The sequence below is a fragment of the Camarhynchus parvulus genome, chromosome Z (assembly GCF_901933205.1).
Source record: "Camarhynchus parvulus chromosome Z, STF_HiC, whole genome shotgun sequence".
Classification (NCBI taxonomy): Eukaryota; Metazoa; Chordata; class Aves; order Passeriformes; family Thraupidae; genus Camarhynchus; species Camarhynchus parvulus.
Window position 1 is genome coordinate 48,357,409 of NC_044601.1, and position 26,701 is coordinate 48,384,109.

The 26,701-nt window shown below is 37.5% G+C and overlaps 1 protein-coding gene across 1 annotated transcript in view; it reads right to left on the reverse strand.

The window, feature by feature from the left end:
• Window positions 1-26,701, reverse strand: part of PIK3R1 (phosphoinositide-3-kinase regulatory subunit 1) — a 59,531-nt gene that overhangs the window by 22,008 nt on the left and 10,822 nt on the right. The window contains exons 3-5 of the mRNA XM_030968012.1: window positions 4,633-4,725; window positions 3,179-3,253; window positions 243-374 (exon numbers count right to left, since the gene is read on the reverse strand). Coding sequence (XP_030823872.1) covers window positions 243-374; window positions 3,179-3,253; window positions 4,633-4,725 — 300 coding nt within the window. The remainder of the gene's footprint in view (window positions 1-242; window positions 375-3,178; window positions 3,254-4,632; window positions 4,726-26,701) is intronic.

Consider the following 26,701-nt stretch of genomic DNA (forward strand, 5'->3'; position numbering starts at 1 on the left):
CTGCGTTATCCCTTATATTTTACATTATATTTGCCTAAATAAGTAACCAAATAATGCAGAATAACGTCTAGATCTAAACTGAAACAGTTTTCATAGAAAAGGGTAAAGGTATATTTATGGCTTCTGAGATGCTGCCAGGTTGTGTAGAATTTTTGCTGTTCTGTAACAGCTGTACCACCAGTTATCCAGAATTTTAATAAAAGCCTTTTTGTTTGATATTTGAAATAATTTCATAATCATACCTTGAGATACAGAAATCATGTCACTGTAAACAGCTGCTGGAATGATGGGATTTGGCAGGTCCAGGATATACCTCTTGAGAGCATCTGATAAAGTGTGAATATCAAATGTCTCTAAATCTAATGAAGAGGCATCTAAAGGGAAAGAGCAACATGCTTTTTAGACTTCAGAAAGTGGAAAAAATATACAAGCTCACAACAAGCAAAAATTGCTAACTTACATCTGGTTCATGGGGAACAACTCCTAAGACACCAAAGAACGTCTTTGAGAAGAACAACACACAGAGTTCAACACCATGCCCAGTCCCTTGGCATCTGATGAACCAAATGGTTTCCATAACTGTGTGTGGCCTTCTGCCACATACAATTCAGAGCTGAACTCACAGTAATGGTAGTGACTTGCTGCATCTTGGCAATGTTATGAAACATCAGAATATTTTTAACAGGTCTCTGTTTTATGTGTAAATATTTTGTGTAAGAAGTAAGTACTAATCAAAGGTTTGGCCAAATGCAGCTTCTCTACAGGGAGCTACTTCTATTATGACTAAAAGTTTGATTAACATCTTGGGGATCCGAGTCTGCAAATATTTATGTAAGTAAGTCGAAACAAATATACACGTGCAGAACAGTGTGCTTGGTGTTTTATGCAGCTGTTGAGATTTATCTTGTAAAACCTGATACCCTTCCAGGATAGTTATGACTTGGGATAAGGTTTGGTAGTGTCACATAAAGGACTACTTGTTAGTGTTGGAGCAAAGAATATCAGCAGCAAAAATTAAAATGGGAAAATACAAAAATCCTTATTTAGTGAAAGCAAGGTTACGGTTCATCCTATAACATGAAACTCTGGCAAAGTCCTAAGTGTATACAAAAAGATCCTTATTTTGTACAAGAATTTGGAGGCATGAATACTGATCAACCTTCTATCTAGCAAGATTCTTGGTAAAATAACTACTGAATCTGTTTGTCTACTTTAAACAAAGGGAAAGGGAGGTAGAGGACTCAAATAAATGGTGTGTCTACCAATACTGTGAAATAAGGCAGCCAAGACGGGGTAGTGAGAAACTTAGTGCTCCTCCACCTCCTTTGTTTTCCCCAACAAAGAGCTTGTGGTATGAGCTCAAACCTTCTCAGACACCAAAGAATTTGCATGAGAGAAAAGATATAATAAATGTCTTAAATTATATAAAACTTGCAGTGTGGGAATGATTTCTGCAAGAGCAATTATGTGTCAGAGAATCCACAGATTCTTAAAGAAATAGCTTTCATTACTTCTGCTGCTTACTGACTGTTTTTTATTTCATAAGCCAAGTTGAATCATGCATTTTCATTGTTGACCATTTCTCTGAAGTATGTCCCAAATTACTATAATGAATACATGAGTAGAATATACTTATTCTGCAACTCTCTGGGTGTAATATCATAAACAGACCCGAACTCTTCCATCTGCTGAGCTGACAAGATGTAAATCAGCTTTGATTTTGGAGCTAGATAGTATTGTGTTGATGCTAACAGACAGTTATCCAATTAAAAAATGGAGAATATTTTAACTACTAGCAGAACAGCACACTAATGCAAGTTCACAACTTTGAGACCAAAGCTAACTTTGCTCTCTGAATTAGCATTCTGCTAATTCAAAAACAGCAGGCAGAGGAAATAGATCTGCCTCTATCCCTGTACCTGGATACTCACTGCACCAGCTCTGAGCTGAAGATCCTAATCCTATTTTAAAGAGAAGTCAGAAAGAGACACTTTTACTAAAGGGAAAAATTCTGATTCTGTTACTCAAAACTAACAACATTTTAAGTGGGAATACATGTAAACCATGAGTTTTTAATCTCAAGGGACAGATAAACCTTTCAAAAATTATAGCGCTGTTTCGAGACTTAAGGAAGGATTCAGATAAATAAAGAAATGCAATTGTATTGGTGCCACCAAAAATCTGGATTTATGCAGGCTGAAAAACATAAACACAATACTGAAGAGGTTGCTACTATCATGAGGCTGTTAGCACCACATGCCTATCTTCTCTCCCTGCTTGTACACATACAATTCTTCACTCCTACCACAATCAGCATCTTTGTTCTGAAAAAACAGACAACTCAGAGTATAATGTCTTATTCGCTTTGTTAATGTTTGCAATTATTAAAAATTAGGAGACTAAATCACTGCGTGAGTTTGCTTTTTTTGTCTCTTTGGCAACAAGGCATGTAACCATTTCCATTTTCTACCCCTTGTATTTTTGCACTCTTTTAGGCAAATGAAAGCTCACACCACACATTGCACCCCAGCTTGCCAAGTCGTGGTCAAACTCTCCTCCTACTCTCATTCTGAAACAGTGCTGCCATGCCAGGATATTCTGTCCTGAAGAAGAAATTAAGTATACCAAAAAAAGAAGAGGAAATATATTTCAGGAAACTTGAACGGGTATGTGGTGTAGTTGCATTTTACTGTCTGAGAACTCAGCCTACAATATTAATTCAACTGTCTTTCTTCAGTATCACTCTGTAGCAGGTAGATAATGGGCCGCTATTGACACGCCACCTACTGGACAAAAAAAATGCACCACAGAACTGTATGTAAACAGCTGGCCATTTGTTTACAAAATAATAACCTGCAGCCTTTCAGGACTAATCTATCTTTACCTCGCTTCTGAACAAAACACCACGTTTTTCTCAGTACAGCTAAACTGTCAGTCTTTGAACAAGTGAGACAACAAGAGATAAAAATAAATACTCTTAAAAAAAAGGTGCAGTTGAGCCATGAAAAAAGACAACTTGTAAAAGTGAAAAATACTTTGCATATCAAGTGCAGAAGTTAAAAAACTTTTTTATTTATATATGTCTTTTTAATAGTATATTATTGAGAACCAGCACATGAGTGAGAGTGGTCTGACCACAAAATCTGTCTAGTGCTTTAAGGAAGAGAACTGTACTTACCACACTCAAAAATTTGTCTTAATTCCACTGCGCTGCTTGAGCCTTGTGCTCCATACAAAGTTGAGTACTCCAGACCTTCAAAACAAAATCGATAGAATGCATTCAGGAAAGCATTACTATTTTGGTGACTGTTGCCCTGATGCAACATATTTTTGTTTTGTTCAGTAAGTACTTACAGTATAAACTAGCAACATTCTTTCACCTACCACACTACAGAATGTGATTGTTTTTTTAAGGCTGTAAGACACCTCTTTGTGCACTCAAGCTGCTGTGTCTGCAGAAAGAGATGGTCAAAGAAGATCAGAGATGCTGGCATCATATTCTGTAGAACTGTCCACTGGCCAACTATAAAAGGCCAGTGGACAGTTATAAAAGACTAGGAAAGAGATTCACACCAGTGTCAGAGAAAGTATCTGTATATATCACATATTGCGATATAACAATTCACCTGAATTGTTAGAGAAGACATCAGTAAAGTGTTTTCACATGAAAGATACTGTTTACAACTTTCCTACATCAGTGAAAATAGAGAAGACAGAAGGAAAGAGACCATATGCAGGGATGCAGAGCACTGAAGATTTAACACTGTCAGTGGTGTCTCCTGAAAGCAGTAGCTCCTTATGCACACTTGTGCTAAATACTGGCCCTCCATGCTGATATCAGCAAGCTTCTACTCTTTCAGGAAAGGCTTACACTCTTTTAAAGTGCCAGAGGAGTATGTTAGAACCCATGTCCCCAAGGACAGCAGCCTGATTCTCATCAGAATACCTCTTTTGCTCTTGTTCCCCAGCTTAAGGCCCATAAATGAGAAGGACTCACAGAGCTGCTCCTTACCTCACCAGCACTATGAAAGACACATCAGAGGAGGTGCCAGGAAGATATAAATAGGGCAAAAGAAGTATGACATTGTAAAAGAAAGAGGAAAGCTTCAAAAGGATGGAGAGACATCAACACAGGAAAGCAGGTGAGGGAAAAAAACCATAAAAATAACACTGTCTGGCTCATTATAGATCAGCAATAAAGAATTGGCTCCTGAAGAATAAAACCAGTTCTTGAAACCTTTTCATATTTTATTATTTTCTTTTTTCCCCTGCTTTTGGGGCAAAACATTACTGTTTTCCCTGTGCCACCAACTCAATGTTATGCTGGCATTTACATAACCAACTAAAGGTGCTTACTCGTTAGGAAAATACCAAACCCTTCTCCCTTACTTTCCAATAATACTTATATTAATTATTAAATGCCATTTGAGGTAAGCTTTGGTTTTGCTCCTACAGTCCAAATAGCCTCTAATGAGCAAAAACCACTGCAACAAACCTTAAAGGAGATTATTTTGGATGATAATGCAATGCATTATCAGTTCTAGAAAGAGGACATGCCAGCTCTGGATCCAGTTCTGCAGTCTTGCTTCACATAAGCAACTGAACACTTTGGTAGATCATTCTTCAGCCTACCTTTCTTTTCAATTGTCTCTACTATCTTGACAAGAATTGGTGGAGCAACATCAGGAGGTGTGAACTGCTCTGTAAGGTCTGGAAGTGAAAAAGCTGTAAAAAAAAAGAAGAAAAATAAGCCAAGCTGCAGATGAATGCAACTACTTTTATGAAAATCATGACATGTAATGCAACTAGTTAGTTTGTAATCACAGAACAAACATCCCGGTTGTCAGTGCTGTATGATAAAACAAACTCCATACTTAATAAAAAAATGGAATAAAAATTATGACAATTCCATTTTTATAGCATTTTCTTTCAGGGACCTCAGTCCTACATTCACTCTCCATATTGTCTAGGAAAAGAAAACGCAATAAAAGTTTGCAATCTATGGATGTGCAGAAATAAAATGCAAGCAAGGAAAGAAAAAGTCTTTCTGTCTGAGATATTTACATACACTGTGCACCAAGTGAAGGAGCTATTTAACACATAACTGTCTGTGAGTGCCTGATCCATTGGGTAAAACAGACTTAAAAAGGCCTGAAACAGCAGTAGAAACAAGTATTTCACACTCATACACAAGCTCAGTAACTTCTGTGCATTTCAATTTTCAAGCATTATACTATTAACAGTATAGTTTACTTGAAGCACGGATTTTCTTTTCTATATGGACTGGTTAGGAATAAATAGCAGTATAATTGGAAAGGGGCACTTTGCAGATTCAAACAAAACTGCACACAGCTTTTATACAAAGTCAGTTTTCATGCAATCTGGTTTCTTAATGGAGAGAACACACTCTTAAAGGTATGTTCTGGCTCTGTGAGGAACGATCTATCTCTAAATACACAATTTTTGCCAAAAGAATAATTCAAAAGTTTTAGAGTGGTCCTGTTTAACACTTGGAAACAAAAATGTTTACATAAACTACTGCCAGAACCATCTGGCATGGTTTGATGGATTATGATTGATAAACAAAAAATTAATCATTGAAGCAAAAATTGTCATTTACCTAAGCAATGGTGATCTCTGCTCAATTAAACTCACCATGGAAGAGAGCAATTCTTGAACACACACACACACAAAAGTGCCTGTAAGGATATGCATAAATACATATATGCACACCCTCCACCCCTATTTTCAGAAGACTGAAACAAAATGATGATAACTAAGTAGAAGGAGAAAAAAACCCACAGAAAATTATGAAAAGAGAAAACTAAAAGCTTAACTAAAAGCTTTGAGATAACAACAACAACAAAAAAATCAACTGAGAAAGAGAGAACAGACAGTTTTGGCTAATTCACCCTGTTTTGAATTACGTAACTTCATTAAAATGCAAACAATTTTGCCGTGGTTTAACCCCAGCCAGCCCCAAGTCCCACACAACTGCTCAGGCACTCTCCTCTGGTGGGATAGGGGTGAGAGTCAGAAGGGTAAAAGTGACAAAATTAGCCGATTGAGGTTTAGATAGTTTAACAGGGAAATCAAAAGCCACATACAAAAGCAAATTGAGCAAATCAAAGTATTAATTCATCCCATTGGCATGCAGATGCTCAGCTATCTCCAGGAGAGCAGGGCTTCATCACTGGGTAATGGCGACTTGGGAAGGCAAACACCATCACTTTGTGCATCTCCCACTTTCTTATTCTTCCCTCAGAAGAAGCACTGCTGAGCACAGTGCTCTGTGGTATGGAATGTCTCTGTGTCAGTTGTGGTCAGCTGTCCTGACTCTGTCCCTTCTCAACTTCTTGTGCACTCCCTGTCTCCTCACTTGTGAAGTGGGGTCTGAAGCAGAAAAGGCCTTCACACTGTATAAATCCCACTCAGCAGTAATTAAAATATCCCTGTGCTATTAGCACTGTTTCCAGTGTGAATCTGAAATGCAGCCCAATGACAGCTACTACTAAGAAAATTACTTCTACCCCAGTCAAAACCAGCACAAATTTAAAAAACAGTAGGACATCAAGGAAGGGACAGAAGTTTGGAAGTGTAGAGGGATGAGGAGTGAAATGAAAGACAATAGCAGTAATAGAAGTGAAGCATACTGGCAAAAAGAAGGAAAATTATGGTACTGTAATGATGGAAATACTTTCCTAACCCATTCATAACTGAAGGTATTAGAAAAACATCTGTTAGTCGTAACAGTTTAACATAGGGGGCCTGGAAGATAACCATTCAGGAGTTTCAAAAGAGTTGCCTATTCAGATATCTGCCCTACTGATGCTTTTTAATGACTTGAGGAAAATAAGAACAACTCCCACAGATCCAAAGAGCTCTAACAGCTGATACCATACTCTGCAAGGACAAGTAACATGTCTACATGCTAGTGTCATTATAAGTCCTGGACAAAATAAAGAAAAACCGAAAACTAGGCTCATATAATGCAACAAAAGACAGCAGACAGCACTGTAATGAAGGATCATCTGCACAGTTTTTTAGAAGATAGGTTCTTTCCTTAGTGGCACCTTTGTGAGCTGAAAAAGGCCAATGAGTAGACATAATAAACTCCAAAATTCTGCCAGATAGTTGATTTAGTATAACACTCCAATTAAGCTAAATTCAATGCAAGCATGTTATATAGGTATATTAAGCTAGAACAAGCTACTCAGGGAGCAAATGGACTTTTCAATTCTTTCCATCTTCAAATCACTTTCAGATTCCATTCGGAACATCTCTTTTATATCTGCTTCATGAACACAAGATGGGCTCAAATGGAAAATGCTGCACTCTAAGTAGCCTCTGCTGAGGCATACTGAAATACAGACCAACAGATTTGTAATATTCAAATCAAATAGTTCTTTTCAACCTCAAACTATGTATCTATCTTATGATATGGACAAATCTATTGAAATAATAAATGAAAGATTAGAGTAGTTTCAAAGGGTATGCTATGAAAATTCTCAGATTGTGAGATACTAGTAGACTCAAGTGAATGCTAAGGGCTTAAAATGGATCCCTTACATGGTAGCAGAGGAAGAATATGTTTTAAGAACAGAGTTTACATAAATTTACCTATGAAAGTAACTTTCTGGTCCCTGAGGGAGCTAGTTACAGTTAATTCCTCCCTCTTTCATAACATCAACAAAATTGCACCATCTCTGAACAAAGATGCTCATTTCCTAATTCCAGATGGAGGCAACATGCAGCCACAGTCAGCAGCCTAAACTGAAACAGAGGAAAGAGACAAAGAAGGATAAATAGAGACAGAGGATAGAAGTCAAAACTGAGAGACAGTTGGACCTTATCAAGTGACAGCTTGGCAGTTCAGGGATGGCCCGTCTAGGCTATTGAGCAGCACAGTGCTTCCTTCCATTAACCAAATTGTGCCTTGATGGCAAGACATCAACAAATACCTATTAAGAATATATACCTATTAGAAACATACCTATTAGAAAATATACCTATTACCTACAGCAAAAAGACACAAACAGGTCCAAAACCTGCAGTTATCAGCAGCTTCAGAGTTACAGAAGAAAACATCTAAGTCACATAGTTACAATGCTCAGCAATGTAGAAGAAAAACATTCACTTCATCAGCAGGTCGAAGACAGCATGAACAAATTAAAATCATTTAACCTCCCACCTATTCTAGGATTTTCCACTCACTGTGTCACCTTCAATATAATTAACACATATCATACTGACTTTTGCTTCAAATTTCCCACCTTTTCCACAAAAATAGAAAATTAAGTTTGTTTAAAGGCAAAAGGCTTTACAAGACACATGTAGTCAGAAAAAAAATCCAAAAAACTCAACAGTACTCAAAGAACTGAAGCCACTTTATTACATTTATAGAGAAGACAGCCCAATTTGGGAACAGTGTGCTTCAGTTTCAAAATGCTGAGGGGAAATCTCAGCAGCTAAACTAAGAAAACTGCACCTAATTTCTGGAAAAATAATTTTTTTTTTACTTCAAGAGCCAGAATAGAAGTTATGATTAAAGAAGTCCTGATTCTAGATTACGTGTACCAGGAGAAAACCCAGAATGCATGTTAAGATTTGCAGTGGGAAAGGAAGACTTTTTAGATAGGTCAGTTTTAGTAAAAGACAACTGAAAAAAACCTCACATGCAACCTGCATTTAGTACCTGATTTCAAAGTAGTCTTTTTCTTTGAAGAATGCTGTAGGGCAGCAAAGATGTTCGAAGAACCATATCCACTCTAAAGGATTTGAGCAAATTTGTACGTGCCTTTGCTAAAATCCTGTATCAGTTTTTCATTAAAACAATATTTTCCCCCAAATGTCTCTGTTTTGTTCTTTTTTTTTTCTTCCCTTAATCCCAGGGTCTCCAAAATATAATGGTTCTCAAAACTGTCTTCTTCCTAGGTCTAGTAGTGGGTCTCCAGATCGTAAGGAAGCTTCTGATAACACTTGATAAAAGCTGGGTTTTCCACTAGCTCTATTTTTACCTTGCCACAGTGAGAATCAATGAGATGAACCACAAATCAAGAGTTCTCTCCAATCTGCAAACTCTTCCTTCTCCCTGTTACAGACAGGACTGAACAGCTCTAAGGCAATGGCAGTGTGTGGGAGATGACAGCATACCTTACATTCAAGGGTTGCCAGCACAGCTACAAAGTGCAAGACGAAACCAGCACACAGCTGCACCTTTTGGAAGGGTTCTCAGTAAAAAGATATAGAGTTAGTACCTGGCAACGACAAGTGGAAATTTAAAGCCGCAATTTGGCTTCAGATGATTCTGAGACATATCTTTCATTACTGCTAGAAGAAGAATGAAATTTAAAAACATATATAATAAAACCCCTTAAAATGTACAGTAGATAGCATGAAAGGGAGTTTAATTTCTAAATAATTACAGGAACTATATACTAACTCTACTTGAATTTAATTTTGAATTAAGACTACTCCATGAATATTCTTATTTTTCCAGAATGTTCTTATTTTTCCAGAAATGGCAGTAAAGTTTGTGCACGCATTTTGCACTTTTGATGACAGCACAGCTCTATATAAAAGTCTTCTACTTGAGAGCTCAGGTGTTAAGATGATCACAATACTTATGGTGCATGCAGATATACTCTTATCATAATGATTTTCTGTAGCTTTACACAGGTCCTTTGTTTGGAAGTCATACAATAACTCCAGACATGAAAGGTTTTGCCAGTACTTAAATGAGCTATATTAAACATTAGCATATTAATTAATGCAGAAGAAGAAATGCAAAGGTAAGGATCATGGTCAAGCAAGTTGTGATAATGCTCCAACAAGAATAGACAACAAACTGTAAAGAAATGATGGCTGCTCAAGCACCTAAAATACTTCTGCCAGCAGCACCATCAGTATAATGCATTACCAGCTGCGGACAATGGGGGTTTCTTACATAGTTCAACACCCATGCTTGCTATTGGAATTTCTGGGAAACACAGGAGCTTACTTTCTTGATTGAAATACTATTATTTCAGCAGTTATGTACTCTACTCTACTAGGTATGGGAAATGGAATTAAAATAATGCGCCCCTATTATCATCCATCTTCCTTGAAACAGAATCTGAATTTCAATGAGGATCCATACTGTCGGAATTCAACAGCTTTTCAGTATACAATGTTGAATTCCAGTGAAGATGCATTGGAAATGAGGGCTGTCTGGCAGTTCTGCAGGCCTTTCAGGCAGTGGTATGTATTGAGCTGTCCCATGTACTCCTCCAGGGCGCTGGCTGCTAGTGACTCCCACATCAGAGACAGCAGAGCTTGAGGAGATTGTGTTGGGAACACACCAAAAGCCATGCCTACGGAAACACAAATTCAGACCCTGGAAAAGTGGAAAGCACTAGGAGGTACACCATCATACAGATGATGGCACAACCTGAAGCTTTTCCTGGCCCTGTGGTGTCAGCTGATACAGATGCTGAGCCTCAGCCATCACAGCCCTCTCAGCACCTGCTGTAATCAGCTGGGGAAGAAAAGGTCACATGAGCCTCACAAAATGTCTGAGTGAAAGGAGCCTTACTGACAAAAAACACTTAACTCATAATGAAAGGGAATTCTGTGATCTACTAAATGTTTCTTAACAGTCTAAAAAAGTAGTGAGTTCCTGCAAAAAGTTTCAGTACAACAGTATGAAATACTAAAAAAACCTCTCAGCTCTTAACTCTGGAGAAATTTTCCATAGAGATCTGTGCTTTGGGTTCAGTGTCAGACCAACACAAAAGATAAGTCTGGTATTAATTAAATAACAAAGAGCAACTCACCCTGAGATTTGAAGAGCTCAACCTTGCCTTGACATTTGCATTTTCAGATAACCTAATTGTATTTACCAAAAGAACAATGTTCAGAACTGCCCAACTGCCATTAGCAAAGGGTTTTCACTGGGCAAAGATGAAAGACAAAAAGGTGAGAGTGAAGAGAAAGTCAGTGTTACTGTGTGTCTTAAATAAATCAAGGATTGCAACAGATAGCAAATTCAGCTGCAACTGTTGGTAGAGAATATCTCTTAGTCCCTACTGAGATGATTTTGTTTGGCTACAGTTAAGTGCTACTTTAAATGGTTGAAATCGCCATTTAAAGTGTCAGGAGGAAGAGCTGTTTCGCCAGTACTGGTTTCCTTAAAAAGATTTCTAAAACACAACACCATTCATGGAAAAATATTAAAGAGACTTAAGCATCCATGAATTTGACACATCATTACAAGCGGCTTAATAAGTCTGCCAACTATTACTTGTCTCTTACTTTTGTGAGATGTCATCAGTCAGGCAGGGTGCAGACTCAGAATATCACAGAAGCCTTGGCAGTAGAGAAGACTAGACTCAGGAGAACTGAAGACACGTAAAGAGTATTGCAGCACATGCCCACCAACACTATGAGCCTTTGAGCTCAGAAAAAGTCCATTTATTATAGAGGCAAAAAAATGTCTGAGACTCAGTGAATGACCCCAGAGCTATGAAAAGAAATATGGAAAATGATGCCTGCTGGTGACTTTAAATTACTAGGGTACAACTGCAAAGCAGAATTAAAATACTACCATTTATAATCCTTGAATATTATGTACCTAGTACAGTCTGCTTCTTCCACTGGCTAACAGGTGTTGGGTATGAACTGGAGGACAAAGTGGTAACTTGATTTACATGTTCCCTGTTAACAGAACACTGAAGATTTTAGTCAGGAAATACAGATCTGTACTGAGAAAACAGTTTATTACATCTGCTGTTATTCCTCTTTTTTCTCTGTCTTCAATGATGGATCATCTGAATAAAACAGAACTGAATAAAGCCTTTCAAGGGCATCAATGACAACATTTAACCCTCATGGCAAAACAGTATTCTGGCAATACACTTTCAGATTTCAAATATCTTTGTAAAGCATTCATAGTTCTGCTGTGATCCTACATCAGTAACACCGAGTGACAACAACTTATCCAAGGGGCTTATTCCAAAAGGATGAAAACAGCAGTTCTCACGAGCATGATCTACTGACTCATCAGTCCCAGTTTACTGCCCAAAACAAAGCCAACATCTCCAGATTCCTCTGTGCAAGATAGGTACTAACAACATAACCTATACAGTTGAAAAAGGGACCTTGAACCTACTTTTATAGAAAAATGTACAAAACTTGTCATAATATTATGACACTTAACAGAATAAGGCAGTCATTTTTTCAGAAGGGTAAACACACGTATATTAAGATTGGGCCATTTATAGTCCAACCCACTAAATCTAAAATGGTCAGAAAAAAATCTGAATGTTACTTCATTTTATCCTAATTACACATAGTTGTCAAAAAGACAAAGTTACCTGCATAAATCAATGTTTTAACTGAGACCTACTTTGCCTAGATGCTTCCCAGGGTTATCAGCACACATGGAAGCAATGCTCTGGTTGATAAAGTATCATGTGCATAGTGACTATGCAGGGAATTTTGCGGGCCAGGAGAACTAATTCCTCTCTTCATCCCGTTCATGAAGCTGTGCCAGCTGCACTCTCAGGGCTAAAAAGGACAAGGGGCAGCTATGTGAAAAGGGGTGAAACAAGCCCTGGTAAATACAGATTAGTACAAGAAAATAATTCTTAAAGAATAGATGGCAGGACTAGGAAGAAAAAGTCTGATTAGATATTGAAAGTCTCACTCAGTAAGATACCAATTCTCCGAAAGAAATCCAGGATCTTTTTACCCTTCTCTGTCACAAAAATGAATACTTGTCCTAGAGCTGCTGCATTAATCAACTAAGAATTCCTCTAAGACAAAGCAAAATGAAAGTAGGGAAAGGAAGAACAAAGAGATTGTGTCTGGCTTGAGGAAAGTTTAGTTGCAGAGATAAGCAGAAAAACAAAACCACAAAGCAACATAGTATAGAGAACTATGTTCCTTCATAACAGTTTAATACTTTCAATAGTGGCTGATAATCATGTTTCACACTTATTAATTTAATATTTCATAAAGCCCTGTTTCTATCATCAGTTGAAAGGGAAGTGATAATGCCTGTACTGGGAAGAAACTCTGTTCATAAGATTCTATCAGATTAAACCTCAATAACTTTATGAATTATGAGCTGTCAGACATTTTTCTCATCTGCTACAGAACATACTTCTTAGAAATAGAAGCTATAATTAAGACAACAGATGTTCTTTGTTGAATTCATCTGAAGCATGGATAATTTTTTAAAAGCAGCCTATAGTTCAGACAGTATTCTGCTTCCCTCTATGGGTGAGCTTTTGCAATACTCTTTTTCCAAAGAGAATTGAATGTAATGGCTGCAACTATTTACAACTATTATTAGCATGATTAGAAAACATGAGCAGTACCATTCTGAGGAAAAAAAATCATTAACTAAGTAAAATGTGCTGGCATGAAGTACACTGCGTAATGCCATACATAATGCATACATAGTTTTGCAAAAGAAACTCCCTCCCACAAAAAGCAAGCAAGGGTGGGAAAACCACTTGCTTATTCAACTCTTTTTTCAAGGATCTGTGAGATAAACAGAAAGAAAAAAATAAGAAATAAGCAAGAATGTACTAAAAGATGTCCTTCTGCTTCTAAGTAGAGGAGGCACTCAAAAAGCTGAGGAGGTTAGAGTGTGGGTCAGGATACACTTAGCTGGAGCTGAAAACCAAATAGGCTAGCACTGGAACTTTGACACTGCTGGCTTCCAGGAGAGGCACATCTCACCTCTCTCAAGTGGTTTGGAGCCTTGGCACAGCTTGAGGCTTCTCATGCTTTTCTCAGGCGTGGCAGACTGGTGAATAATTCCTTCTTACCCTTCACTCTCAGGGATCAGCCTAAGCCCTGCGTGACATGCAGAAGCATAGCAGTAGTAGTGTTCTCACATTCCCCACGAGCATCACTTTAAATGGAAGGACAGGTTAACATCTCCAAATAGAACAAGCCAGCATGGATTTCAGTGCATGATTCCAATGACAGAGAAAAAAAAAATGTTTTAATAAGCTAACACCTGTTTTTCCTGTCTTCTTGACATCTGCAGGTTCCCTGCCAGCAGTTTTCAGTCAGAGAGATACCAGCAGATGAGAGGTAAGCTCTGATGTAGGTACTGAGTTACTGCACCACCACATGCAAGGAGATGATGATAGAGATGACCGAAGGGAAGGAACAGGACAGGGTCAACCACGTAGCTGAACCAATAAAGTGCAGAACTGCCTTTTTCATTAAGTGAGGCTTGTTATATTCCCTCCCCTTCCTTCAGGATGGCTGTTGCAGGACTAGAAAAGAACTGAGATCTGCAAGAATTTGAGTAACTCGGCCTGCTTAGTTCTCCTCAGAGACACAAAATGACAATTTCAGCTTCTGGCAGTGGTTTGACATGAAACCATACATACTATCAAGAAGGAAAATATATACCACTAAATGCTCAAGAGTATTATGGATAGTGCTGGCGACAGGACAAACAGCACATTCCACTGGCAGCTGCATCTTGTGACTTATCAAGTTCCCGGTGCTTCAATGTTATTATTGCCATTAAACATCCAGATTTTAGTGGTGGTACATAGAAGTCCTTATTAGACAAAATTTTGATAGTTCTCAAAACAAAACCTCCCTCACTGGCATTATGATTAACTAAGTATCTCCTTAGAACTGTTGTCAGCTGCCTTCCCACAAACTACCTCATCGTTCCCAAGGATATTTATGCCATGATTTCTATTAACTTCAGCACACTAGGCTTTTTTTAACTGAGAAAGAGTGAAAATTCACTAACAATATAATTTAGTGTAAAGTGACTAGCTGTACGCTAATACATCTAGTATGTATTAGCAAAATTTACAGGGTACTTTTGCTATTAGTCAAAATTTACATGGTACTTTTGCTACAGTCACTCCATAAGGAATGAGCAGCAAAGCTCCCTCTGATGCCTGCCATACCAGACAGACACATTAACAAAACTATATTGTAAGAGCATTAAGACCACCACCAAGTTCAAGCACTCAAAACTTAAGACCACAAAGAACTAAGGCTGCATGTTAAATTTCAGTTCATGCTTTTGTCTCTTTTAATATAATGACATAGAATTTTCCCCATGAAATTACACTGCCCATTCAGTGCACAAAGACCAGAGATCTCAAGGGACAAAACTCAGCTGAAGAACTGAGTACTTTAGTACCTGGAATATTATCTAGACTGTACAAAGACACATGGTCATGCAGTAGGCTTATACTCTCCTGTTTATTTTCCTCTTCAAACCTGAATTTTCTATCATCTCATCTTAGAATGGCTTCCCATGTAAAAGTACTTTGATCCACAATTTGTTCTTGAGTTCTTCCTAGCAAGTGGGAGAGGAAATACATATTTGGCTTTTCCTGAAAACATTTGACACATGGGAAAGAGGCAGTTGCCTATCTTTTTAAGGGAAGGAATGCTGAGGTCCATCTCAAGAGGCACTTGAAAATTGTGGTTCTGGCCAACCACTGGAAAGTCATAGTGAGACTATTTCAATGATCTCTGTCAGAAAAAACTTCACAGATAGAGCAAGTTCATGTGCTGAAACCATTTTCATTAGAAAGCAGTAACATATCTGGTGCTATCCTACAAAGACTACTAACCTCAATTCCCTTTCCCCATATAAATGGTGACAGTTAGAAACAGTGCTCCAGCAGCATCTGCTCTTTGTAGCCAAGACAGGTTATGAACGTGGATGAACCTTCACTGTGAGATACCCTGGTCGCTGCAACACTGTTGAGAATGACCTGTCCTATCTCTAAAGGATCCTTGTTCCTTATTGCTGTGTCCTTTTCCCCAGTAACATAAAGTTTCTTACGCAGGGCAAACACTGGTTTCTGATAGTATCTCTGCTTGAGAAGAGCAGAATTTAAAGCATTCTCTTTTTATTCAATAACCATAATACATAAAAATTCAGGGCAATATGTTTTTTTGCTCTGAAAACAACATACTTGTTTTGTTACCTTTTTGCTGTGGAGAAACTAATGGGAGAAGAATGACAACAAATCCCTGTCAAACTATCCACAGACAAAAAATCTAGAAGAAAAGAATAGGCTCTTCTTGCTCTTCTGCAAGAAAAAGATAATGCATATTACTATGCTTGAGAAGTCAAGTTGTTTAGATCTGGAAGATTTACATAAAAGAACTGGCAGAAGCTGCTGACAGATAAAAGTCAACACTGCTCCTTCATCTTTTGGGAATTATGGGAAACATTTGTAAGTACACAGAAAGTTGAAAATAATGAGTGTACAGCAGTCACCCAGAAAAAAAATGCAAACAATGGCAACAGTTCTCCAGCACCATAACTTTTATTCAAAAATTGAATGTGTTTCAAATCAAATCAAACATGTTTCCTTTTCTAAAAAAAAAAAAAGAAAAGCTTAGAGCCGTAGCTGTAGCAACAGAATACAGCAATACAGCAATGCTGAAAGGCAGACTTATAAGAAAGTAAAACTGGGTTAATCCTTACAGCCATTAAACCATCGGGTGATCTGACACAGATACAAAAACAACATTATTAGGAAAATCCTGGACTGAATCTATAGAGAGGTAATCCCACCATCCTCTTTACCTTCAGATGAAGAAGAAAACTCTAAGTCTATATGTAATGAGATTTTTTGACCCATATCATACTTCTGTGGAGATTTCTCTGCATAGCAATGTCAGTCTTATTTTCTTATTCCAATATATTTCATACTACCAAGATCCTAAACAAAAAAGATGTCATACAATATCAAGTACGTGTATTTAACGCATGAACCTAAAGACCTCTCTTTCATAAATCATTGTTTGTTCATACTTCTCTTCTAAGGTAGCTTTAATTCAGACCTTAGCACTTAGGGAGATGAATGAATTTCATGAACCTTTACAAGCTGTCAGGGTTCCAACTGGTTAACTAACTCTAACTGGCAAAAAACCTTCATTTGTGTATTGACCATCATACTGCGTTATGAAATTCATATAGTGTAAAACCTATTTATAGGAAGTGTATAAGAAAATTGACAATGACAACAAAGATGGTGCTCATGAAAAATTGGCTGTTTTTACATCACCATCTGCAAGGCAAGGATTAACTGAAGTCAGGGTAAGAAGGTATGGAACAGGATTTCAGTCTGCAGTGGGAGCATTCATTTGCAGAGACCAAAAACAAGAGACAAAACCTCTCTAAGAAAACCCAAACACTTCAAATCCAAGAAATTCTTTTCTAACCTTACAGTGTTAGAGTGCCTTGTGGTGTAAAACAAAAAGAGAAGTCTCTCTCTTGAAAACCAGTGGTAGAAGAGTGAGACTGAACAGAATAGGATGAAATAACTGAAAGAAATATTTTGTAAGTGATCTTGGAAGGCGTAAGCTACAGAAGGGCAAAAATAGAAAAACATAAATCTGGTTAAGAACTGACAACATGTTCCTTATGATCTTTAGCCCAGGGGACTTAAATAAAAGCAGCTCTTTCATGGAGTAAATGGGGAGGCAGAAGCTCTTTTTAGGTCCTCTACAAAGACCCAAGAGATGAGCAAGAAGCATTCTGATCCATTGCTTCCATTCCTTACTTCTGCTACTCAGCAGATGCCCTACATTGATCTACTCCAGCACAGTGCAATGTGCTCTAGACATTCTCCAACTTTCTTGTAGAAAATTCATGGATAACAGGATCAATACCATCTCTGAACTTAGAGGACTACTAAGTGTATACATGAGAATGACAAGAAAAACTAATGTCTTGAATATTTAAGTACTGCTCATGTACAGCTCTTATAGAAGTCACACACATAAAACATACAAATCAGTTTTTCCACCATCCTGCTCCTGCCAAGAAAGCTAGCTGGTCTTCTAACCCATCCATATCTGAAAATATAGTGGCACTATCTATCTATATATTTATCTCCATTTCCACATATGTACAGAGCTTAAAGCAAAAAAAAAGTGTTACTTATAGGATACAATAAAGGAGTAAAAATACATTCCTGACTTGAGCAAGATGTGAGCAAACATGTGAAAAGGCCTTCTAGCTATGACTCACTAAGAAATGGGTGGGGGATTGAGAGGCTGAAAGGCTGCTGGCTGACTGGAGTAAGCCTTCTTCCACACTGGCCAGCAAGGACTGAGAATTGACTATTCTGTCAAAATGCCAGGTATATCTTGCTTGTTTTCCTGCTATCTTACCGGGTGTGAGGTGGTGTGGGGGCTGGGGGAAAGAGAGAGAGAGAGAGAGAGAGAGGAAAGAAAGAAAGAAAGGAAGTCTTACATTTATGGTCTTTCTGTTATTGTGCTCTAGAGGAATCCCTTGGTCATCTTGCCAGAAGAAAGAACCAGTTACCTTTATTTGGGTCTAGCAGAAGGGAACACCTTTTCCTTATTTCGTTTGCCTTTTCAAATCTATCTATCTATCTATCTATCTATCTATCTATCTATATATCTATCTATCTATCTAAATGTTGGCTATGCCAGAAGGAAAAAGGGTATCTCACTTGACTTCCAGAAGGAAAATAATTCTAAAAGAACCAGTTCCCTGCTGAGAACAGGAAAAAGAGGAATACATTAATTTTAAACTGACCTGATTTTTCTAAAATGCATATGACTCCTAGTTTTTAAGCACAGTTCACATGAACTGCCTGCATGAAGCTGGAAAAACTTGTTTCCTAAAAAGCTCAGATGTGGCAACTTCAGAGAACTTTACTGAGGATTTTACAAGATAAAGCTCCTCAAAAATGGCAGCAGACAGCTGGTCTAACTCATCTAAGCTCTGCTTTGCTACCACTGTGGACCTATTTATTGCAGGACCTATTACCTCTCAAAGGATTCTAGTCTTTCATGGTAAATGTGCCAGTTGTAGTCTCTAAAATAATTTAGACGTATCAGTATGAGCAATCATCTAAACTCTGGCCTTATTTAAAGGGAAATCCCCTTTTAGTTTTGCTTTTTTGGTGGTTTGGGTTTTTTTCAAATAGCATATTTCTTGATCTCTCAGGGGACCCAGCCCTTCTGCTTCTCTTTTTCATGTTTCAGTACATCAGTCTGCTTTTCACCTGTCAGCTTCCCATACTTCAAACCCTGCTCTCAAACTGAGAAGTAAGTCTTAGGAGACAGAGCAAGGTGGCTGTTTATTCTATAATGGCATTCAGGTAGGAGTGAGCAATACAAAAAACCAAGTCAAAAGGCTACTCTGTGTTGCCTGAGGTTGAGAAGCAAGACATCAAGAAAGCGCAAGGCCACAGGTGTAGACTTCTCTAGCTACATATACTCAACTTTTTGTCTGCTGATTACAAAACGTTGCAGGATAATTTTGTTCTAAACTTGAATGCATAAAGACTGGGTTGGGGGTTTATTTTATTTTTTTCCCAGAATAGCTACAAATTACATATCACAAAATTAAATGCAGAAATTTAACATCTGCTGGGAGTCAACAGTGGAGTTTTGAGTCATGCTAACAAAGACAAGAACAAAGTTTCATAGCCTATTATAGTGGCTACTTATATTTACAGAGCACTGTCACAGTCTGACAGTGCTCTGTAAATATCCTAAACAAACTGTGATTTTTTTTAAAATTTGAGTCAGAAAATAAGCATGGATTAAAGATTTCTGACAAGCCGCAAATAGGTAACCAAATAATACTTAGCATGATAGAAAACACAGTATTTTCCAGAACATTAACTTGATACTGAAATAAGAGGATTTCATGTTTTTACTTCTGCATGGCTATCAACTTGAGCCCAACAGAACAAATTGGAACCATATTCAAGTCTATTTTTCCCTGCTGGCTTTATAGCTTCCTCATGCTTTCTGCACATTACATGTTCCCTCTCTTTTGCTCTCAGCATTTGGACTCTCTCCTTCAGGCATTCTGTAATCCTGCCAGCCAAAGAGCTTTGCTTTTAGTAAGTAGATCTGCCAACTTAAACACCAGTCTCCTAAGGCAATCAAATAATGAAACACACATGTATGTACTTGCACATAATCTGTCAAATACCTCTCTAGCCCACTACAAATGATTTTTGCAATCTGGGGTTTTCAGAGGAGCATGCATTCATACATAGTTTTCAAAGATCAAATGCCATGGCTCTCCAGAGTTTTCTCTCTCTTGTTTGTACACTCAAACCCAACGACCCTGCAATTTCCATATTAACATCTAAAGATATGAAAAATGAAAAACTTAAAAACAAAAAGGTCTTTGTGCAGAAAACTTCATATAGAGTAAGAGCAGAAAACTTCATATGGAGTAAGTATATCCTTCAATTTCTCCAACTTGGCAGAAGTCTCCTGCAAGACAGCACAGATTCCTCCATGGCAGAACACTCTTTCCACGTTTCTAGTTTGTCTGGAAAGTTAATGAATAACCATTCCAGGTGTCAAGAGTATTTTTCATACCTCCCCCATTACTCATCTGTCATCCACACTTGATGTCTTGACTTCCACTTTCTAAACTAGTGTTTCCTGAAAGAGGAATCTAATGTATGATGCTAGCAACAGAGTAACCCAGGAAAAGCTTTAAACTTTGTCATACTAGGATAAAATTGCACTGCTACACCTCTTGATTAAGTAAGGCTGCAGTTTACTACATGGCAAGATAAAGATGGGAGCAAAAGTGTCTTCCAAGGAAGCAAGTTATTGATTAGTATTAGAAGAGCAAAGATCTAGTTCCAAGAATGGTAATTTACTATGTAATGTCACCATTCGCAAAAAATTCCTGTATTGTGAATCACAACTATGATACAACAAAAGCCCCTCAAAACTAATAGAGATGCACCATAAAAACCTAAAGTAAGAGGTGCTTAAAACATGTCACTGAAATGTTCTATTGTGAAGCAAGTCTAACATGTACAACAAAGTACTGAGAATTTGAAACTCTGGATTTGCAAAATCATGAAACAAGTAAGGTAACACTAAATTATGTTACCATATATGTTAAATCTGTGCATTCACGTTCTAGTAATTATTTTGATTTTGATGCTTATATTTGGATTCCAGCTGTTGCAGGAAGAGGCATGCCAAGAAGATTTGTTCTGCAAGGAATTGTTTTGGACATCCAGTACATAGTAACTGAAGCCAGACACGGAGTGAGAATATGGTACTCACTCCTTGTGACAAATAAAGATTTACAGAGTCAAACCTAATCCATTTCTGGTTCCTGGTTTTATTTATCTCAATGAAATGTAACTGCTAAGGTTCTCATACGTTAAGAGCTTTTAAGAGTTGCTTCCAAGGTTCACCTTTTTGAAGTGAAATGTACATGGCATGAAGAGATTAACCTTAGACTATCTTGAATCAGTAGGTTTGTTTGGTTAGTTTTTTTTTAATTGTCTGTTTTGTTTACCTTACTCCTTACAGGAACCATGATAGCACCTTTGCTCACAACAGTGTCCTAAAGATGACTTAGTACTTGTCATTATGAAGTTCTATGAAACACTAATTAGTCATGTCATTGGAAAGACCACAAGTATCAATGAAAAAACCTGTTTCCAGAGAGAAGGCTGAAGGCTGTGAAGAGCAGGTGGCTTAATACTATGAACTGATCAACCTGAATGAAGCAATTTTAATTCAGTGAAGACCTTGGAAAAAAGAAAGCAAGAATAAGTGGGGGAAAGGGTGGGACAACTATATCACTAAAAAAAATTGTATCAGATGGTATACACTGAAAGAAGTTGTACTTTTATGTATAAACACAAGATTTAGATGCAGTTTTGAAACCTTGATGTTCTCCTACTGTAGTGTGCAGCTCCGTGTCTATACACACATACATCAAGATTATAAAACTCTGTATTTATTCTAAGTATAATAATTTGTTACAGTAAAAGAATATACAAATAAAACTGTTGCCATATCACTTCCTCAATTATAAGAAACCCCTATTACTATCACATTATTACCCAAACAGGCAGCCCTAAGGAAAACATCAGCCCTGCCAAAGCATCTATCACCCTAGAGCAAATTTTTAACATGTATCACTGAGGAGTTCTCAATATACTGAAAGAAAATAACCTGGTCAAAGTAGTTCTATACTGTCATCACCAAATACAATTAAATCTATGTAGTTCCCCAATTGAAAACATTTTACTACTAAATTCACAATTCTTATCATGTATTGGATATTAAAGGGATAAAAAGTTAAGTAATCTACACTAAATATGTACAAAGGAAGCAGTTTGGACTAATTAGTAACAGGCTTTAAATTCATCTAGAAGTTAGGAGATCCAAACAGGAATAACAGGGTGAAATTACATGCCCCACATTAGCCCAGGACCTCAGAAGAGATGCTCACAACAGAGTTTCCCTTATTTGTATTCAAAATTTATGAAAGGACAATCAGACTCTGCTCTTTATGTCGGTGTTTATGGTGTAGTATTTCATGCACATTCATATTCTATGATTCTGGTATACTGGAATCTCTTCCAAAAAGAGATAAGATTTGTGCTCCAAACCATAAAGATATTGTGAATTTTGCCAAAAAGAACTAAGAGTAAGAACTATGGGATTTTTCCCAATGCTGCTGAATCTTGACTATAGGTCTGATTCTGTTCCTTCTGAAGTTGAGATGGGTTTTGCCACAAATTTAAGAGCAAGTAGAATAGTAACCTAGGGCATTGTGTATGAATAAGTTCTTGAAGTAAATGAAAAAAACCCTCAATCATGTATAGTATTTTCAAGAACATCAGTACCTAACAATAATTTTATTTCTGGTTTGCATCCAAAAGGATTTTGAAGAAAGGATTTTAGTACTCTATTTAGAAGAGAGCAGCTCACATTAACAAGCATGGGCATGTTCCATCCAAACTACTAGACAATTTACCACTGTATTTAGTTCAAACAGACATTGAGAATTAAAAAAAAACCACACAACCCCCCCCCAACAAAACAACCATACTCGTCTAATTGGCATGTTCTTACTGTGTCATAATAAAACTCTACATATTTGTCTTAGAGGAAACATCTGGAGAAAAAGCATAACAGTTGGTAACTGTCTTCCCCTTTTTTGCTAAACTGTTCATGCAACTCAAAGTCCTGCATCCTAAATCACTCTGGAAGGCACAAGCAGCCCACTAGCTTTTTCAGTGGAGGTTTTAATATCAAAAGTAGACAAGACTTTCAACTTGCTAAGAAGCAAGATTTTATGCTAGTTGCTCTGTAGTAAACATTGTTCAACCAGTGGTTTAATATTAATCCCAAATCCTGACAATAATGAGATTGTGAAAATCTCTTATTTCATGTAGGGGACTGCAGTTTACACAGGCTACCAGAAAGTTTTTAGAGTTGTAAGCACTAAGTTTGAGCCAAGAAGTAGTCAGAAAAACATAGAAGTTGCAGGGAATGCATACTAATCTTTCAAACAACAGTAATTAATTATAAATACAGCAAAGAGAATTCAAACATTCATCTCTCTGTGCCCTTAAGAAGCCCCCATTCAATGAACAGAGGTCCTACTTTCGGTTATTTCAGAAGAAATTTTTGCTATTTGCTGTTTAGAATGTGTTCCTTATAATTCTATCATTTGGCCAGGCCAGATTACGAGGATGACTAGAAAAATTTTCATGCCTAGAAGTGGCTTGGACTGGAGCAAAAAAACCTCCCTAAATCTTTTTCTTATTAAGAAAATTACTTATTTAGGCTACTAGCTAGCTACACTATTCTGGCTTCAGAACAATTGAGTAGATTTGGACTGGCCAGAATATATTCTAAATCGTACTTAAACATCTGTACAGATTTTACTCCAAAGTACCTAAAGCAGGCCTTCACAGAATACCCATATACCAACAGAGACTGAAAGGCCAAGTAACAGATCACACCTCACTGCACCCCATGGTGTCCTGGCACCTCACAGCTCTTGGCAGATCACATCAGGGCAGATGTCTCTCATGCATGTGCCAGTCAACTAAGAGCAAAGCAGGAAATGATGGAGGGTTTTGCCACGGTCTCTGTTGCTCCTCACCTGTGCCAAGCAGCTGTGTCTTGGCAAGGAGACAATTCAAGGGTAAGGTTGAAAACACAAAAGACATTTTCCTGTTCCCTGCATCCAACCACAGCACATGAAAAATTGCAGTGAAATTTGCATGAAAAAATAGCACTAGAGGACTGGAATTTGTGCTCATAGTGTTGAACACCATGTGCGAATATGAAAAAGACTGAAAATTTTTCCCCTTAACTGTTTATTTCTGGAATGTTCCTGGATAGAGAGATAATGAAATCACATACAGCTGTGCAGCCTTATCTACTATGATGCATAATTAGCGGTTTCTTTCAATAATTTCCTAATTTAAGTGCCTTCATCTACCTCCAGCAAAAAAGAGCCTCACAAACTAAGAGGCTTCTCCTTGAGAGAGACTGCTGGAGAAGTTGTAACATGCTTTGAAACGTTGATTTGCAGTGTACCATTCAAAAGTTTCTTTGCCAAGAATAGTTCTCCATGCTTACCTGCTATCTAACAATGTTATCCAAGCAGGATGAAGAGTTCTTGGAAAAATAGGTGATAGCATTGAAGTTTTCTCTCCTGACCCCAACAAAAAAATTCCGCTGTTATATCTGTAAACAAGACATACAAATCTGGTGCAGCCATGCCTTCAGCTAGGTTGTCGTGGTAACTCTATCCCAGCATAAGCCAGCTCAGAGGTGCATTCCCTCTCAGACTACAGATCTCAGGTTGCACTATGCTTCCTTCCTTCCCAGGTGGTGAGCAGGAAGCTATGGAACTGGATTGTTCAAACATGCTGCATCCAACAAATACAACAACCAACAAGGAGAAAGAGCAAGGTAGAGACCACTTGAATTAAATGTTCCAGAGTGGAATAATTTGGCTTTTTGACACTACCTTTACAATTTAAGGTCCGCATGTGTTTTACAGGGAAGCATCAAAATGTTCAAGGAAAGCAGACTTAACTTTGTTTTTCTAAAATACAGACACTAAGGGAAAAAAAAGGCAAAAAACCCACAGAGAAAAATCAACCCCATCTATTTTACTGGAAAGATACAATAGCTGAGTCCTAAATGGACTCAAAGTAACTGCCATTCCTTCTGCAGAAGCATCTTCCTGTCCCAGATGCCACCAAGTGATTTGCCAGCAGAGATGGAAACTGGCATGTTTAGACCTACCAAAGGCAGATCTTCTTGCTCTCAACATCCACAACCTCCAGTGAAGAAATTATCTCAGATACTGACCTCTGGGAAATGTTCTAACACAGCAAATGATGAGAAGCATATACAAACAGACTTAGTGGATTGAATGAGAAAATTGTCTGACAGCTAACTAAACTGTAAAAGACATTTTTCATCATTCATGGGATAGTTTACATAGTAGTTTGGAAGTAGAAGATAGTCTCAAAAGATATTTTTGAAGTGTAGAAACCATATGCAATCACACCTTTCCCTGGATCAGGGCAGTAGTGAGTTTTTGAAAATCTGCCTTGTGAATCTTTTTACAGGAAAAACCATCAGCCTAAATATAATTTTTAATGCTGTTTTACATACAAACTATTTTATAAAGTGGGTCAACATGTGAAAATAAGAAATAAAATTTAGGTGCTACCCTTGTGGACTGTAGCATACAGCATTTATAAAAGACTGAACAAAAAGCAGTCCCATTAGTACAAAAGGTTACACCTGCTAACACTTTATGAAAAGATTTCAGGCAATGTGCAAGGGTGCAGGCATTTCTACAACACAGTAGAAACAAGAAAACAAACAAAAACCAAAACCCTAACAAAAAAATCTACACAAGCGCCTTCTCTTAATGAAATCATCATAAAATAGAATTGCATTTTAGACATGTATTTTGATGAAGACATGAACAAACGTTAGCAACTATTAACCAACTATTTTTTTTAAGGCAGAAATTCTCTTTAAGTTCTCTCAAGCACTTAGATTCTTACCAAAGTATTCTCAGGACTTAATATCCCTCTCCAGTTAAAATAACCATGTCTTTAATATTGTGTAATTTCCTTTGTCATTCTTAGCTATGAAAATAAAGAAGTTCTTTGTATTCTAGACTACAGATTGATTTCATGGATGTTCATCATGGAGAGTGGCTTTGGTAAGATGCAGATGTGAAACAGTGCACAGCCAGCTGCAGTTACAGACTTGTGTTCTTTCACACAAGAAAATCTGGATGCATATATGGCATCACACAACTATTTAAGTGGGCACGGTTATTTGCGCAGGGTGCTGAATGATCCATTCTTGGCAAACACTTAGCACCATGTATTGCTAAAACTCACAAACTGATGTTATCATATGCAAGCCTAAGTAAGAACTATTTGCTAACCAGTGAAGGTTTTTTTCAGATGTTCCTGGATCACAGCTACAGGACAAAGATGATTCCAATGAGAGGTGTAGGCTTATTCACCTTTGCCATGCTTTACATCTGCCCCAGCTTTCATGTCAGCACAAGGTATTAGCAAACTAAATCAGTATAACAGAAGGCTAAGAAAATGTAAGCAAAGTCACTCAACATAGTGCCACCTTTGTAATCACAGAAAGGCATATGAAAATCAGTATGACACAAAACAGACAAATATTTGTTACAGCATCTAAACAGGAGTGTCTTATTATTTCAGTTTCTTAATGCAAAAATGCATAAAATAAGGCTTTTTAAAAAAAATTATTAGATTAATTAGATTGATACAGTCAGGGAAAAAAGGTTCATTTCAGTCACACAAACCTTTTCAGTCTAAGATCACCTTTGAGGACTAAGAGGTATATATTTTTCTCA